Source organism: Salvelinus namaycush, chromosome 34 (assembly GCF_016432855.1).
Source record: "Salvelinus namaycush isolate Seneca chromosome 34, SaNama_1.0, whole genome shotgun sequence".
In the NCBI taxonomy this organism is placed as follows: Eukaryota; Metazoa; Chordata; class Actinopteri; order Salmoniformes; family Salmonidae; genus Salvelinus; species Salvelinus namaycush.
The window spans coordinates 27,033,878-27,046,534 of record NC_052340.1 but is presented as its reverse complement, the minus strand read 5'-3'; the positions used below and the strand labels follow the sequence as shown (position 1 = coordinate 27,046,534).

Here is a 12,657-nt window from a genome sequence, read left to right as displayed (position 1 = left end):
ATATTACAACAAGTGATGTGAATATTGTGCTACCATAAATCAAGACCCTGTATAATGGTTTCTGCATTAGTTCGATGCATAAGCCAACCATTTTACATAACATTTTCCAGCATCCTTTGAGATGAGTTAGAAATAACAATGACAAGCAGGTGTCCAGCACAAATGACCTATGGGCTACGTTTCCCATAAAATAACAGTAGTTCTCCACCAGTGGATCAGCAGTTGAGAAAAGAGTTTGTCCTAACAATCTGAATGACCTTCCTTGCACTGTAGCTGTATTCAAATTGTGTATGTTCATGGAAGAAATGCAAATATCCTGCAAGGAGAGAGAAGGGTGAATTTGTTAGAGCTATTTATTATATATTCAAAGCAAATGCAATGGAAACTACATAATACAACTAATATTAAAATGTATGATTTTGATATACCATATTGATATACGGCAGCATCCACCTCCTCTGCCATTCCAGGGAAATCCATCTCAATGGATCTTGGGAAGCCGCTGTCCATTGTGTTAGTCTTCTCATCATAACTGTCAATTAAACACAACCAAGACTATAACCTGAAATGAACAGTTATGTTTGCAGATAAGATCTCTCAACCAGATCAGGCTAGACCAGACCAGACAAGACCAGACCAGTCCAGACCAAGCTAGACCAGTCCAGTCCAGAACAGACTAGACCAAGCAAGACCAGTCCAGACCAGACTAGACCCATCCTAGACCAGTCCAGAGTAGACCATACCGTCCTACCTCCAGTAATGCTCCTCAGAGAACAGAAGGGTCTTGCCGGTGTCTGGGATGTACACAGCAGCATCCACCGTCCGCACGGTCCTGGGGAGTCCCAGTTTATGGATGTATTTGGGGTAGCCCTCCACCAGGTTATAGCCATTCAGGGCCCACATTCTAATACCTGGAAAAATATGAACAACAATATTAACCTATGCCTCTATACCGACATCAACTTTATTAGATATCTACTGTATACATGACATAAATGAGCAAAGCAGAATTGTAGTTGTATATTCAGGATGACAGAGGACTATGTTAGAACAGTGTTGCCAGCATTAAATTTACCACTGAATATGAAGACCATGTCTTTCTCAGGGTACTCATAGGCAGCATCCACTTTGTTGGGGAGGGAGGGCCAGGTGGATTTGATCAGGGTTTGCTCAGGCTCTGCAAACTGGGGATGGAGACGCCAGTAAAACCTGCCATCAAATAGAATACATCAACACACATTCATTTTGTCCATTATAAGCTAATAGTTTTTGCAGAATGTTTTTTCATGAATGGATACACTCCCTACCTGTCTTTGAAGATGATTGTTTCTCCTCTGAGCTCAGTAACAGCATCAAAACTCAACATGGGGTCACATTTGTTTGGGGCATCTGGCTTGGGCTTCACTTTCCTGGTGGGGTTCGGGCCTATAGGATTGAACGACATAATGAACATTTTACAATATGACACAAGTGTATGGAATTATATTAATTATTTCATTTTCTGTCTCTACTTCTGTTTGGGTTAATAACTGGAACACTGACCATAAAGAGCTTGAATGCCGGTGATATCATCTTCAGACAGTGGGTAACCCTGGCTGTAGGAGTAGACTGGGTACATCAGAGCCCCAGGATCAGTAGAATGGGACAAGCCAAGTGCATGGCCAAACTCATGGGTGGCCACCAGGAAAAGGTTGTAGGCTACAGGGGAGCAATATGTTATTAAATAATCAGTGATTACATGTCATACATTTACCTGATCCCCACATAAATGTACAAAATATTTACCGTCTGAGTCTTTTGACCAATGTTCATCTTCATCAAAGTGTGTGTCTCCTCCAATGTCTCTGCCAGGGGGATAGGCATGGGCTAAGAGACCGTCAGGGCCGTCAAAGGGGTTGAAGTCTCCATGTTCTAAAGACAAGGAAAGGGCAGGGAGAAAATTATGTTTGAGGATGGTTTCAGTAAGTGTTCCCAGCATGCCAGCATTCAGTTATTTTCTTCTATGACGAGGTCTTGCACAACTCTAAACAAGGATCACTGAATGTTTAACAAAAATACAGTAAGATGATCAAACTAATCAAGATATTCTCCATATATTCTGTATGTATAGTCTTACTGACAAAAATGTATCAACTGTAGGCCAGAATAAAGAAATGGGTCTACCTTTTGTCCCAAATGAAATCATGATGTCAGCCTTCCCCTCATGCAGTTTCTTGAAGGTCAGAGGAGTGACGTCAGCCCAGATGTTGAAGGCGTTACGGATAGCTCTGTCCACATCAGCCTTCTTCAGATCAGGAGTATAATTCACTATTCTGATTGACCATTCAATGAGAGGAACCATATCTTAATTCAAAAGAGACTTGACAAGTTTTATTTAAAGAAATGAAAGCTGATCATATCCATTGAATCCAAGGTCATGTGGTGTATGTGGATTACATTGACATTATTACACCAATACCATAAATAATTAACAAATTAGGGTTATGAGACACTATATAACTCAGCGTGTTTGAGAAGCCTCACCTGAAGGTCACATTGGTGTTCTGCCATTTGAGGTGTCGGGGGAAGTGATTGTATTCCCCCACATCAGGGACACCACACCTGGCCATGCTCATCAGCTCCAGGGTGTTAGAGTCCAGGCTCCCCGTCACCTGGAGGTTGAAGAAGGACTGCATCTCCCTGATCTTAGCCTGCATGGCGTCTGAAGACCTGTGGGTCTTTGTTCCCTGAAGTCCAGCTTGAAGGTTGTAGAACCTGCGGAGGTATTTCTGAAGAGGAAAGCAATAGCATAAGTTAACACCTTCATGATATGTAGCTGTTTAAGCATAGTCATATGGAATGGATGTAATAAAAACAAGTGGCAATGTATGGAGCAAATTCACAAATGAAACAGGTTAAAAGTGTTCAATTTGAGAGGTTATAGTATTTCAACATCTTCTGGCATTGTCTGCAATTAACAATTTTGTTTAAATAAAACAATGATAATTTATACTATAAATGATTGCATTCATCCTTACTTAGAGTATAAGGATAACTGTTAAATCAATAATAAAAACATCAATATTCAGTGAACCAAACAGATATTGATAAACAAAAGGACATCAGACCCACAGCTTTAATTTTCTTACCTCGGCTAATAGCCTCTTATCAGTCTCCTCCAGCGATGACAGAGGCATAGCAAATGACTGAGCAACCACCACAAGGAGCAGTAAACCTGTGATTTCCATCTTGTCTTGTCTTGGTGGCGTCCAGCTCAGTGACTGACTGGGGTCCAGGAGCCAAGACTGTATTTATACTGTGTGTTTGAGTGTTTTTTCTAAGTGTGTGTGATTCATGTAAAAGTACCTAGCCACTTCCTCCTCAAAGACTGTCTGAAACTGCTGGTAGGTCAGAAAATTGAGTGCTTGTGGTTTAGTAAACTGCTTTGAACACACCTGAATATGCAGTGATGTCACATTTTTTTTGCCAAATGTTCATGACAATTTCTTTTTGTCATGATAACATACGGCAAGTTACCAGTCTCGTAACTTTTGTGATACTATTTTATGTTCTTCAAAAGAGAAATACTTCTAAATGTCTGTATAACTAAAAAAAAGTATCTTTGGCTTTACAGAAGAAAGTGAATTAAATATTTGATCTTAATTGGTAAAGTACATACATCTTGATGAGTACACATTCAACTTTCAGACACCCATGACTGTGATACACTTCCATGTTATTTTGAGCAAGACAGAGGATGACAGTTGGTGGCGATAGAGAAATCAGTTAAAGGGATAATCTACTCGAAATACAACCCAACCTAATTTTCCACTTGCTGCTAACTTGGCAGGACAGAATGTACGTACCTAGAACAGGATACGTATTTCACATTTGGTCACTGATATTACTTTATATATTAGATTATATTGGATAAGGCTAGCCTGTGTTTTGTAGAAGCAGAGTTTAAGTACTGGGGCAGGGCAGGTTAATTAAGGCATGCCGCATGCCCTGTCACTTGTATGTCTGCTGTAACGATGGAATTCCTGAATCCAGACTCTGAGCCAAGAGGGGTATTTTATGGCAATTCACAAATAACATGACAATTAAGCAGCCTTACAACCGGCATGTAAAGAACAACCTTAACTGCAATTAACCCTACGTTTGTGACAGATTTCATTGGGGTTAAAAGCTTGCCAAACATACACAGTGCACCTCTTGGAGATGCTGTTAAAGTCTAATATTGGTATTTATGAACATTGGCTGATGCTATTATACCTATATCACTGTTTTATCACAGATACATATGGCTATGTTGAGAGAGCATTAGCCAAACTGTTTTAGACTGTGGTAACAGAACCACTGAGCTGAGTCATATTGAGGGGAAGTTGGCTGGGGGATTTTTGCACCTAACTAGATGGTCACCCACATTCACAAACACAACTAACTAGAACATAAATAATACATCCAATTAAAACATTAACGTATCCAATAATACGTTTATATCACTGATGGTAGAATGATACAAAATATATTTGCCTTTAAAAATGCTTATTTATTGGTTAGAGGGGAACATTGGGGTCTTTAAATAACAATGTAATTTACAACTTGATACGAGCTATTGATAAGAGCTAGGTAAATGAGTAATCCATTTGAATAAGGGAATTGTAAATATAAATGACACTTATTGTCACACCCTGACCATAGATTGCTTTGTATGTTTCTATTTTTTGTTTGGTCAGGGTGTGATGTGGGTGTGCATTCTGTCTGGTGTTCTATGTTGTCTATTTCTTCGTGTTTGGCCGTGTGTGGTTCTCAATCAGAGGCAGCTGTCTATCGTTGTCTCTGATTGAGAACCATATTTAGGTAGCCTGTTTTCCCACTTTGAGTTGTGGGTGATTATTTTCTGTTTAGTGTTTTTTGTCACCTTACAGGACTGTTCGTTTGTCATTTTGTTCAGTGTTCAGTTGTTTTATTAAAATAATGAACCCTTACCACGCTGCACCTTGGTCCTCCTCTCCTTCTCCCGACGAAGTTCGTTACACTTATTTTATATATAGGGTACCAGTCAAAAGACAAACCAAGTCATTCAAGGGTTTTCTTTATTCTTACTATTTTCTAAATTGTAGAAAATTGGTGAAGACATCAAAACAATAAAATAACACATATGGAATAATATAGTAAGCAAAAAAGTGTTAAACATATAAAAATATATTTTCTATTTGAGATTCTTGAAAGTAGCCACCCTTTGCCTTGATGACACCTTTGCATTCTCTCAACCAGCTTCACCTGGAATGTTTTTCCGACAGTCTTGGAGTTTCCACATATGCTGAGCACTCGTTGGCTGCTTTTCCTTCACTCTGCGGTCCAACTCATCCCAAACCATCTCAATTGGGTTGAGGTCGGGTGATTGTATTCCAGGTTATCTGATGCAGCACTGCATCACTCTCCTTCTTGGTCAGATAGCCCTTACACAGTCTGGAGTTGTGCTTTGGGTCATTGTCCTGTTGAAAAACAAATGATAGTCCCCCAAACGCAAACCAGATGGGATGGCATATTGCTGCAGAATGCTGTGGTAACCATGCTGGTTAAGTGTGCCTTGATTTCTAAATAAATCACCAGCAGTGTCACCAGCAAAGCACCATCACACCTCCTCCTCCTCCATGCTTCACGGTGGGAACCACACATGCAGAGATAATCTGTTCACCTACTCTGCATCTCACAAAGACAAGGTGGTTGGAACCAAAAATCTCAAATTTGGACTATTCAGACCAAAGGACAGATTTCCACCGGTCTAATGTCCATTGCTCGTGTTTCTTGGCCCAAGCAAGCCTCTTCTTATTATTGGTCTCCTTTAGTAGTGGTTTCTTTGCTGCATTTCAACCATGAAGGCCTGATTCACGCAGTCTCCTCTGAACAGTTGACATTGAGATGTGTCTGTTAATTGAACTCTGTGAAGCATTTTTTGGGCTACAATTTCTGAGGCTGGTAACTCAAATGAACTTGTCCTCTGCAGCAGAGGTAACTCTGGGTTTTAATTTCCTGTGGCGGTCCTCATGAGAGCCAATTTCATCATAGTGCTTGATCATTTCTGCGACTGCACTTGAATAAACGTCAAAGTTCTTGAAGTATTCCGTATTGACTGACCTTCATGTCTTCAAGTAATTATGGACTGTCGTTTTTCTTTGCTTATTTGAGTTGTTCTTGCAATAATATGGACTTGGTCTTTTACCAAATAGGGCTATCTTCTGTATACCATCCCTACCATGTCACAACACAACTGATTGGCTCAAACACATTAAGAAGGAAAGAAATTCTACAAATGAACTTTTAACAAGGTACACCTGTTAATTGAAATGCATTCCAGGTGACTACCTCATGAAGCTGGTTGAGAGAATGCCAAGAGCTTCCATGAAGAATCTCAAATCCAAAATATATTTTGATTTGTTAAACACTTTTTTGGTTACTACATGATTCCATATGTGTTATTTCATAGTTTTAATGTCTTCATTATTATTCTACAATGTAGAAAATAGTAAAGATAAAGAAAAACCCTTGAATGAGTAGATGTGTCCAAACTTTTGACTGATACTATATATATTTACCTTGTAATCACTGGAGACAAATGTGAAACCAGTCATATGACAGCAAACTGAAACATACCAACATATGAACTTTCCCCCAGTAAAGTTTATAAAATGCTGTGCCATTATGCAGAATTCAAATTGCATGGCCTTTTGACATGCAGGGATGGGCACTCTTGAATGCATTAATTATAGGCTACCCAACTTTCTCTGTTTCCTATTTCTATCATGTTAAATTTTAGTAACCATCAGAATAGAGCATCAGTAGGCCTAATAACAATACATATTCAACTGCCAATTTACTGTTAGTTCTCTTTTGTTGGTTGTTTCGTTACCTTCATTTGCTCCCTCTGTAAACGTGTCACTGCCTTGTGGTTGTTGCTCAGGATCATAAGTAACAGCTAATAAAAAAATGTTGGCTAATTGAAAAAGACATATAGGCTAATTACATCGTTATGGAGCAGAGAGCAGACCAAACCGTAAAAGCTCGAACCAGATGCATTACGCAATATTTGGTTGTGTCATCACACAGTTTCAAGATTAGTGCAGGCAATAGATGAGGGCATAGCCTACTGTTGTAATTGAATGTACAATAATCTTCCAAAAACATTACCATGGGTTAAAGAACTGAATGTGGCAATTTTCAGATCTAATCGAACCACCATTTTATTTCTTTCATGTGTAAAGGCTCTTCAAACCAGTTTTTTATAATTCATAGTGTTTTGGAATCTATCAATTGGTGCTGAAACAGAGACAAATATGCTTATATTTATATAGCTTTCTTTAATTCATCCCTTATAATCTGAACCTGTTCTTTCTCTATATTCTTTTGCACCTGTTAACAAAATTCTAACTAAAAGGTACACCATATTTAAAGGGATGGCTTAAGATAAATGTACTGAAAATCCCATTGAATAAAAACTCCACGAGAAAGTATTTTTTTCCAGCAAGTGGGAGGGTATTCAGCAGTTGAATTACATTTGTATTTGTATTTGCATTTATTATGGATCCCCATTAGATCCCTAATGAAGGCAGTTTATACAATTTTAAAACATTACAATACATTCACAGATTTCACAACACACTGTGTGCCCCCAGGCCCCTACTCCACCACTACCACATATCTACATTACTAAATCCATGTGTATGTATAGTGCTTCTGTTATCATGTGTGTGTGTGTGTGTGTGTGTGTGTGTGTGTGTGTGTGTGTGTGTGTGTGTGTGTGTGTGTGTGTGTGTGTGTGTGTGTGTGTGTGTGTGTGTGTGTGTGTGTGTGTGTGTCTGTGCCAATGTTTGTGTTGCTTCACAGTCCTCTCTGTTCCATAAGGTGTTTTTTTGTCTGTTTTTTAAATCTAATTTTACTGCTTGTGTCAGTTACTTGATGTGAAATAGAGTTCTATGTAGTACTGTGTGCCTTCCATAGTCTGTTCTGGACTTGGGGACTGTGAAGAGACCTCTTGTGGCATGTCTTGTGGGGTATGAATGGGTGTCCGAGCTGTGTGCCAATAGTTTAGACAGACAGCTCGGTGCATTCAACATGTCAATACCTCTAATAAATAAAAGTAGTGATGAAGTCAATCTCTCCTCCACTTTCAACCAGGAGAGATTGACATGCATATTATTAATATAAGCTCTCTGGGTACATCCAAGGGCCAGCCGTGCTGCCCTGTTCTGAGCCAATTGCAATTTTCCTAAGTCCTTTTTGTGGCACCTGACCACACGACTGAACAGTAGTCAAGGTGCGACAAAACCAGGGCCTGTAGGACCTGCCTTGTTGATAGTGTTGTTAAGAAGGCAGCGCATTGCTTTATTATAGACAGACTTCTCCCCATCTTAGCTACTACTGCATCAATATGTTTTGACCATGACAGTTTACAATCTAGTGTTACTCCAAGCAGTTTAGTCATCTCAACTTACTCAATTGCCACATTATTTATTACAAGATTTAGTTGAGGTTTAGGGTTTAGTGACTGTTTTGTTCCAAATACAATGCTTTTAGTTTTAGAAATATTTATGTCTAACTTAATTCTTGCCACCCACTCTGAAACTAACTGCAGCTCTTTGTTGAGTGTTACAGTCATTTCAGTTGCTGTAGTAGCTAACGTGTATAGTGTTGAGTCATCCGCATACATAGAAACTCTGGCTTTACTCAAAGTCAGTGGCATGTCGTTAGTAAAAATTGAAAAAAGCAAGAAGCCAAAACAGCTACCCTGCAGAATTCCTGATTTATTCAGCATGCGCACGGTAACCACGCCAGCAAAGACGTTACGCACCTTCATGAGGTAAGTCTGAATAACAACTACTGAATCAAAAAAACACGGGACGAGATGTTAAAACTGTCCATTGTGCCAATAGATGGTATGCACTCACATGAGATTTGCCGTGATGTTGACAGAGTGGCATGGGAGGTTTATTTCTTAGACTGGGTTAAGATGTCAATTTTGGGACACATCCTCAGTAGTGTGCCTTCGAATCAGTGGGTGTTTCGGCCTTTAATCACTAAACACCCTCATCAAAGGTGGCCAGCTAAAGGGTGATCAAGCCTTAGCTTGTGTCCCATGCCCAATTAAGATTTCCCACGGGACTATGCAAGGCAGGGGCGTCCTCTTCCCTGAGCCAGCCCTACAGCTGACCGCATACCTCATATGCCCTCCTCAAGTTGGAGGGATCTGAATTGGGTTCTCAGCTGGGGGTGGGGGATCATGAAGTTATAGCCCAGCAAGGGTCCTTCCGTTTGATCCAGATCCACTGGCTGCCTCTTTCAGCTGCTTGAGAAACTGCTCTGACGGTCTGCCGCAGAGCCTGTCCATGGATTCCAAGTTCTTTCAGCAACCTGATGGTGGAAGAAGCCACGAATCCTCTGCATCCCACTTCAACTGGCCAGACTTTTGCATTCCAGCCACGCTGAGTTGCGTCTGCTGCCAACTCTGTGTAACGCAGTTTCTTACGCTCGTAGGCCTCTTCAACAGAGTTTTCCCACGGGACTGTGAGCTCTATGATGTACACAGCCTTTCGTGAAGGGGACCAGAGTACCATGTCTGGCCTAAGGTTGGTAGAAGCAATCTCAGGTGGAAAAATTAGTTGTTGGCCAATATCGACAAGCATCTTCCAGTCCCGGGCCATGCCTAGGTGTCCAGTTTCTGGCTTTGTAGGAGGATGCTTGGGCCTTTTCTGTCCCCCCCGGATGAATGTTGTTGTTTTGACGGGATTGCTTGTTTTTGGAGGTAATGAATTGGTTGCCCTCCTCTTGGTCTCAAGTGCTGCAGCCAGGCTCTTGAGGACCTGATTGTGCCTCCAGGTGTAGCGGCCTTGTGAGAGGCTGGTCTTGCAACCTGTCATTATATGCCTGAGAGTCGCTGGAGCTGGGCAGAGGGGGCAGGTCGGGTCCTCGCCATACCATTGATGTAGGTTTTTTGGTGATGGAAGCACATCATTAACAGCTCTTATGATGAAGCTGATGTTGCTTGCCTCCATTTGCCAAAGCTCACTCCAGTTGATCTTTCTCCTCTCCAAGCCTTCCCACCGCGTCCATTGCCCTTGTTTAGCAAGAGAGACAGCCTTTGCACTTCTTGCAGTCTCCTCCTGTCTGCGCACCTCCTCGACCACCAGCTTCCTGCGTTCAGATGTTGTTGCCTTATGGAACGTTGGTTTGCTTGCTGCCAGGCCAAAGCCTCCTCTTCCATGCTGGATATTCCCCACAATGTCTTGGTGTCTCAGGGCTGATGTTGCTTGCTGCACAGCCTTGGATGATGTCCATTTCCGTCCAGTTTGTAGGGGAGGTGCAGCCTTGCTAATGGTCTGGTCTTTGGAGTCCTTCAATGTCATCTGAAGTCTTACTGAGAAGTGCGTAGTAAAGGCATGGGTAAGAAAGGCATAATTTCTGGAATCGGTCCCTAGGGACGAGTAGGAAGCCATTGAAGGATGCAGTATGTGGTGATTAGTGTGGTCAGTACCTGTCATTGTGTGGTTGGTTGTGCTGATGTTGATGAAGACCAGTAGAGACCTTACTGACTATCTTCCATCCCACTTCAGCTGAGGCAGGTAGAAAAGTTTTCTCTATAAGTCAATATGTATCCCATGTTCAGTCTATTACAGTTTATTGCATTGGGGGAGGGGCAGAGTGAAAAGTCAGCAGAAGGGCGTGCAACACAGTCGCCCTCGATAACTAGTTAGCAGATACCCAAATATTTCCCACCCAGTTCATATGAGACAAGAAGAAACGTTTTCGCTCTACAACGCAAAAAACATCCCATGTTTAGTGTATTGCATTGCAGTGAATGGAGTGGGTGGAGTAAGTAGTCACCAGCACTCTGCATATTAACCCGTTGCCCAGTACAACAGACCAACTTCATATTTGCAGTCTCAATTCCAATAACATATATTTGTATTCATTAAAAGTGTATTTCTTTAAATATAGCCTACACAATAGTTTTCAACATACCAGTATTTGTGCAAACTTTCAGAAGAAATGCTGGTATAAATTATAACTACAATATTAAAATACGTCAAATTATCCATACATTTTTTCAAATGTTGTTGCAATGCTGTGAAAAGTTGTACTGCGTTAGTGTACAAAATAAAAATCCATATTCCCCAAGTTCAGCATGTCCTTGTATAAAAAAAAGTAACATTGAAAGGACTGCGGTTGGGTTTGGGGAACAGTTCTTGTGGGAGAGGGTGGGAGTTGGACAGAAAGTCAGCTGGAGCAGGCGGGTGGATATGAAAAGCTGCAGTTGAGGGCGGGAACGGGATGAGATTGCATGGCTATGTGCTCGATTTTATACACATGTCAGCAACAGGTGTTGCTGAAATAGCCAAATCCACTCATTTGAAGGGGTGTCCACATACTTTTGTATATATAGAGTATGCATCATGAGTAAATCAAGTGCTATCTCCATGTGAAATTGTTATGGGAAACTACAAAAGACACTCAAATTATGGAATTAGGATTTGTGGTATTTGGAGAAATGTTGGATTGCATTCTAGACTAGTAAAGCAATAAGACATGAGATTTTGTGATATAGGCCTACATTCCATTTAGCATGTGCTTTTATCCAAAGAAACTCACAGCCATGCATACGTAAATGTTTTATCTGGGTGGCCTCAGCAGGAAGCAAACCCAGGATGCTTGGTGTTACAAATGGCCAGTGGCGACTCTTCATTCAGGGCAGGTGGGGCAGAGGTCCTTCTGTTTTGAGCCCCACCTGTTTTTTGTTGCCTGTTTTGTGTGTTATTTTTTGGCATTAATACTTGTCACATATCAGTTTGCAAACAATGTAAAAAAAATATGTTTTGATTTAATAAAGTCACATACTGTACAAACAGTCTATTTTTTGCTTTCTTAAGGCAGCTCCAAAATGTAGGTGTTTCAGCCTAGCTCAGTGTTTTCTGTGGTGGATGGTCAGCCAGCGGAAAATCCTGAGCGTAGCAGTTGGTAATGTTTTCTTGTTGCGCCGTGATTGGCTCATTGTGCTGTCACTCATGGGGATACTACATCACCCCAAAATCTACAGGGAGAGTTAGAATGTTCAAGCCCCCTTGGGTGCTGCCATAGATTTACATTAGAAGTGCCGATCCAAGAAGGCTCAAGGTCATGGGCCACAGATAAAATCACATCAAATCATGTTATATCTACCGTAGCTTTAATTGGACTGATCATGTCAACATCATACTTTCAAAATCTTAGCTAGCAAGCTAGACAAACAGTCATGAATCACGTCAACAATCTACTGGCAAATCTTTTCCAATCCTTGTCATATGAAAAACTATAGATAAAACGTATTGGTGCTCATCGGCTATTGGGCATAAACATTACACAAGTTGGAAATGAGTGGTTTGGAAGGAATCAGTGGCTAACTGCAATAATTATTATTTTGCTCCCCTGGTATTCGGTGGAGAGGGTGTGTGTTCCAAGTCTGGGTTTAAGTGTCTCTTTTCCAAGCTTAATGAACATAACGCGCCAATGTAAACTAAGATTTTTGGATATAAATATGCACATTATCGAACAAAACATACATGTATTGTGTAACATGAAGTCCAATGAGTGTCATCTGATGAAGATCATCAAAGGTTAGTGATTAATTGGATCTCTATTTCT

General features: G+C 40.8%; 1 protein-coding gene across 1 annotated transcript; it reads right to left on the bottom strand.

The window, feature by feature from the left end:
• Positions 1-215: 215 nt before the first annotated feature.
• On the bottom strand, positions 216-3,227 carry LOC120029020 (collagenase 3-like). The gene is made up of 10 exons (XM_038974304.1): positions 3,129-3,227; positions 2,524-2,768; positions 2,164-2,312; positions 1,786-1,911; positions 1,543-1,698; positions 1,308-1,425; positions 1,076-1,209; positions 752-911; positions 429-532; positions 216-316 (listed from the first exon to the last, which is right to left on the bottom strand). Exons 1-10 carry the CDS (start codon positions 3,225-3,227, stop codon positions 216-218), a joined length of 1,392 nt encoding a protein of 463 aa, XP_038830232.1.
• Between the last annotated feature and the right edge of the window lie 9,430 nt (positions 3,228-12,657).